The 5,147-nt window shown below is 38.6% G+C and overlaps 1 protein-coding gene across 1 annotated transcript in view; it reads left to right on the forward strand.

Annotated features, from left to right (window-relative positions):
• Positions 1-5,147, forward strand: part of LOC103765063 (exocyst complex component 6B) — a gene marked incomplete at its 3' end in the record, with an annotated part of 60,803 nt that overhangs the window by 38,564 nt on the left and 17,092 nt on the right. The window contains exons 2-4 of the mRNA XM_029963724.1: positions 339-422; positions 519-565; positions 4,363-4,483. Coding sequence (XP_029819584.1) covers positions 420-422; positions 519-565; positions 4,363-4,483 — 171 coding nt within the window. The remainder of the gene's footprint in view (positions 1-338; positions 423-518; positions 566-4,362; positions 4,484-5,147) is intronic.

Here is a 5,147-nt window from a genome sequence, read left to right on the forward strand (position 1 = left end):
TGGTTGGACTGGCTGATCTCAGAGGGCTTTTCCAACCTAAGGGATTCTGTGATTGCAAATCCGAAGGAATGTTGGATGTAGTGGTTCGACCCCACTCAGTTGTTGCTCACCCTCCACCTCCTCAGAAGATCTGGAGGGATTAAAAATCCCTGTGGATGTGGCCCTTGGGGACACGGGCCAGTGGTGGCCTTGGGTTCAGTGGTGGCTTTGGGGGAACAGTTGGACTCGATGATCTCGGAGGGCTTTTCCAACCTGACCAGTTGAATGATTTTATATTTCAACTCAACCCTGAATTGGGATAATTTGAATTCCCTGAATGAACCTTTCCTCTTTTCCAGGGCGCCCGAGAAACCTTCGAGAGCTACTACAGGAAGCAGAGGAGAAAACAAGCCCGGCTGGTCCTGCAGCCTCCTTCCAACATGGTACCTCCATCCCTGCTCCCTGGGGCATCCACAAAATTCCCAGTGGCTCTTGGGCCACCTCAGTTTTAATCTTTATCCCCTCTCTCTTCCTTGCAGCACGAAACCTTGGATGGCTACAGGAAGTATTTTAATCAAATCGTAGGGTAGGTGTTCTTTTTATACCCTTTTTTATTCCCTTTTTATACCCCCCCAGAAAAAGGGGAGAGGATGAGGAATGTTGGAATTTTTGATGGTCCTTTAGGCCCAAAAGAGGGAAATGAAAGGTGGCTTGTGCTTTTGAAGTGTTGCAGAGTGGATTTTATGGCACCAGTGGGAGCGTGGAGGGACCTGCCAGCTCTTGGAGCAGCCAGTGGATTTCTGGGAATTTCTGGGAATTCGAGGATAAATAACCTCTGTGCACTCTGTGCACCTTCTTGCCCCACTGATGAGGGGAACAGGCCCTCTGCCTTAATTATCCTTGCATATTTCATAGTTATTCTGTGAGGATTTTCCTTGGAAAGGAGGTGATTTTCAACCCCCTGGTCTTTATTATCGCTCCCAAATTTCACACGAGTCTTCCAAACCCATCCCAGCTCCAAGAGGAGGCTTCCAAAGACTTTTTAATCCATCAAACCCAGGGGATAATTGGATATTTTCATCACCACGTGCTAATAATTTCAATATCTAATTATCACCATCACAAATCCAGTGCTGGGCTGGATTTCCTCAGCAAAACACCTCTGAGATTTTTGGGATTTGGGGGGTTTAAAACACCCCCTGTCACTCTCCCTCCCTAAAAATAGGGGGTTTTGGAGCAGCACATTCCAGAACTGGGGGTTGAAGTGAACTCCCTGGCTCTAAATTGTTGTGAGGGTTTGGGATATCTGGATGGGAGAGAGGATTTTTCCCTCCACCTAAAACATTTTCCCCGGAGTTAAAGCATTTTCCCTGTAAATAAAGCCCTTTTCCCTGTAAATAAAGCCCTTTTCCCTGTAAATAAAGCCCTTTTCCCTGTAAATAAAGCCCTTTTCCCTGTATATAAAGCCCTTTTTCCTGTAAATAAAGCCCTTTTCCCAGTAATTAAAACATTTTCCCTGCAGTTCAAGGATTTTCCCTACATTTAGAGCATTTTTCCTTGGAGATAAACCACTTTCCCTGTATTTCCAGCATTTTCCCCTGCAACTGGAGCATTTTCCCTGCAGATAAATCATTTTTCCCTTCATTTAGAAGACTTTTCCTTGCACTTAAAACACTCTCCTTGTATTTAAAGCATTAAATACATTAAACATTTAAACATTACCAGCTAAAACATTTTTCCCTTTCCCTGAAACATTTTTTCCCTGCAATTTGAGCAGTTTCCCTGTATTTAAAGCATTTTTCCCTGTCCTTAAAACATTATTCCCTGCAGTGAAAACATTTCTTCCTGCAGGTAAAGCATTTTCCCTGGAAATAAAGCCCTTTTTTCTGGAAATAAAGCCCTTTTTTCTGGAAATAAAGCCCTTTTTTCTGGAAATAAAGCCCTTTTTTCTGGAAATAAAGCCCTTTTTTCTGGAAATAAAGCCCTTTCCCCCGTAATTTAAACATTTTCCCTGCAGTTAAAGCATTTTTCCCTGCAGTTGGAACATTTTTCCCTGCAATTAGACCATTTTTCCCGGCATTTAAATAATTTTCCTCTGCATTTAAATAATTTTTCCCTGCATTTAAATCATTTTCCCCTGCATTTAAATAATTTTTTCCCTGCATTTAAATAATTTTCTCTGCATTTGGAGCATTTTCCCCTGCAGATAAAACCCTTTTCCCTGCAATTAGACCATTTTTTCCTGGCATTTAAATCATTTTCCCCTGCATTTAAATCATTTTTCCCTGCATTTAAATCATTTTCCTCTGCAGTTAAATAATTTTCTCTGCAGTTGGAGCGTTTTTCCCTGCAGATAAACCCTTTTCCCTGCAATTAGAGCAATTTTCCCTGCATTTAAATCCTTTTTCCCTGCATTTAAATAATTTTTCCTGGCGTTTAAATAATTTTTCCCTGTATTTAAATCACTTCCCCCCTGCATTTAAATAATATTTCCCTGCATTTAAATCATTTTCCCCTGCATTTAAATCATTTTTCCCTGCAGTTGGAACATTTTTCCCTTCAGATAAAATGATTTTTCCCTGCAATTAGAGCATTTTCCCCTGCAGATAAAGCCCTTTTCCCTGCAATTAGACCATTTTTCCTGGCATTTAAATAATTTTCCCCTGCATTTAAATGAGTTTCCCCTACATTTAAATCATTTTTTCCCTGCAGTTAAAGCATTTTCCCTGCAGATAAAACATTTTTCCCTGCAGGTAAAACCCTTTTCCCTGCCATTAGACCATTTTTCTTGGCATTTAAATAATTTTCCCCTGTATTTTAATCATTTTTCCCTGCATTTAGATATTTTTTCCCTGCATTTAAATAATTTTCCCCTGCATTTAAATGATTTTTCCTGCGTTTAAATAATTTTTCTCTGTATTTAAATCATTTTCCTCTGCATTTAAATAATTTTCCCTGCAGTTGGAGCATTTTCCCCTGCAGATAAAATGTTTTTCCCTGCAGATAAAACCCTTTTCCCTGCAATTAGAGCAATTTTCCCTGCATTAAAATCATTTTTCCCTGCATTAAAATCATTTTTCCCTGCATTTAAATAATTTTTTCCTGCATTTAAATAATTTTCCCCTGCATTTAAATCATTTTTTCCTGCATTTAAATCATTTTCCTCTGCATTAAAATAATTTTTTCCCTGCAGTTGGAGCATTTTCCCCTGCAATTAGAGCAATTTTCCCCTGCATTTGAATCATTTTTCCCTGTCTTTAAATACCTTTTCCCTGCAGTTAGATAATTTTTCCCTGCATTAAATCATTTTTCCCTGCATTTAAATGATTTTCCTCTGCATTTAATTGATTTTTTCCTGTATTTAAATCATTTTTCCCTGCATGTAAAGCATTTCCCCTGCAGTTGGAGCATTTTCCCCTGCAGATAGAACCCTTTTCCCTGCAATTAGACCATTTTTCCTGGCATTTAAATCATTTTCCCCTGTATTTAAATAATTTTCCCTGCAATTAGATAATTTTTCCCTGCATTTAAATAATTTTCCCCTGTATTTAAATAATTTCCCCCTGCATTTAAATAATGTTTCCCTACATTTAAATAAGTTTTTCCCTGCATTTAAATGATTTTTCCTGCGTTTAAATAAGTTTTTCCCTGCATTTAAATCATTTCCCCCTGCATTTAAATCATTTTCCTCTGCATTTAAATCATTTTCCCTGCAGTTGGAGCATTTTCCCCTGCAGATAAAACATTTTCCCCTGCAGATAAAACATTTTCCCCTGCAGATAAAACATCTTTCCCTGCAGATAAAAAACATTTTCCCCTGCAATTAGAGCATTTTCCCCTGCAGATAAAACCCTCTTCCCTGCAATCAGACCATTTTTCCTGGCATTTAAATCATTTTCCCCTGTATTTAAAGAATTTTCTCCTGCATTTTAATCATTTTCCCCTGCATTTAAAGCATTTTCCCCTTTATTTAAATAATTTTTCCCTGCATTTAAATATTTTTCTCTACATTTAAATAATTTTCCCCTGCATTTAAATAATGTTTCCTTGCATTCAAATAATTTTCCCCTGCATTTAAATCAATTTTTCCCTTCATTTAAATCATTTTCCCTGCAATTAGACCATTTTCTCCTGCAGATAAAACCCTCTTCCCTGCAATCAGACCATTTTTCCTGTCATTTAAATCATTTTCCCCTGCATTTAAATAATTTTTCCTGCATTTCAGTCATTTTTCCCTGCATTGAAATATTTCAAATGTGCCTCCAACCCTCTTTTCCCGGATGCGCCGATCCCGCGTCTCCATTCCCGGGGGTGGCCCAGGGATGTCTCCAGCTCTCTCCAAAGCTGGAATGTGATGGCAGGGCTGTTGTCCCCTCTCCTCAGGTTCTTCGTGGTGGAGGATCACATCCTGCACACCACGCAGGGCTTGGTCAACCGGGCCTACCTGGATGAGCTGTGGGAAATGGCCTTGTCCAAAACCATCGCCGCGCTCCGGACGCACTCGGTGAGTGGGAGCCTGTGGATCCCTCAGCCCTTGGAATCATGGAATTATAGAGTCATAGAATTGCAGAATCATAGAATCAGAATCATAGAATCATAGAACCATAGAATCATGGAATCACAGAATCATAGAGTCATAGTCATAGAATCACAAGAGTCATAGAATCAGAGAGTCATAGAAACATAGAATCAGAGAATCAGAGAATCAGAGAAACACAGACTCATGGAATCATAGAATCGTAGTCATAAAATCATAGAATCACAGAATCATAGAATCATAGAATCAGAGAGTCATTGAATCATAGAATCATAGAAACATATAATCATTGAATCATAGAATCACAGAATCAGAGAATCGTAGAATCACAGTCACAGAATCATAGAATCATAGAGTCATGGAATCACAGAATCATAGAATCAGAGAATCATAGTCATAGAATCACAGAATCACAGAATCATAGAAACATAGAATCATAGAGTCATAGAGTCATAGAATCACAAAATCATAGAATCACAGAACCAGAGAATCATAGAATCATAGAGTCATAGAATTATAGAATCAGAGAATCAGAGAATCAGAGAAACACAGAATCATAGTCACAGTGTCATAAAATCATAGAATCACAGAATCATAGAATCATAGAATCAGAGAGTCATTCAATCATAGG

Source organism: Manacus vitellinus, unplaced genomic scaffold (genome assembly GCF_001715985.3).
Source record: "Manacus vitellinus isolate BGI_N305 unplaced genomic scaffold, ASM171598v3 scaffold_61_pilon, whole genome shotgun sequence".
Lineage (NCBI taxonomy): Eukaryota > Metazoa > Chordata > Aves > Passeriformes > Pipridae > Manacus > Manacus vitellinus.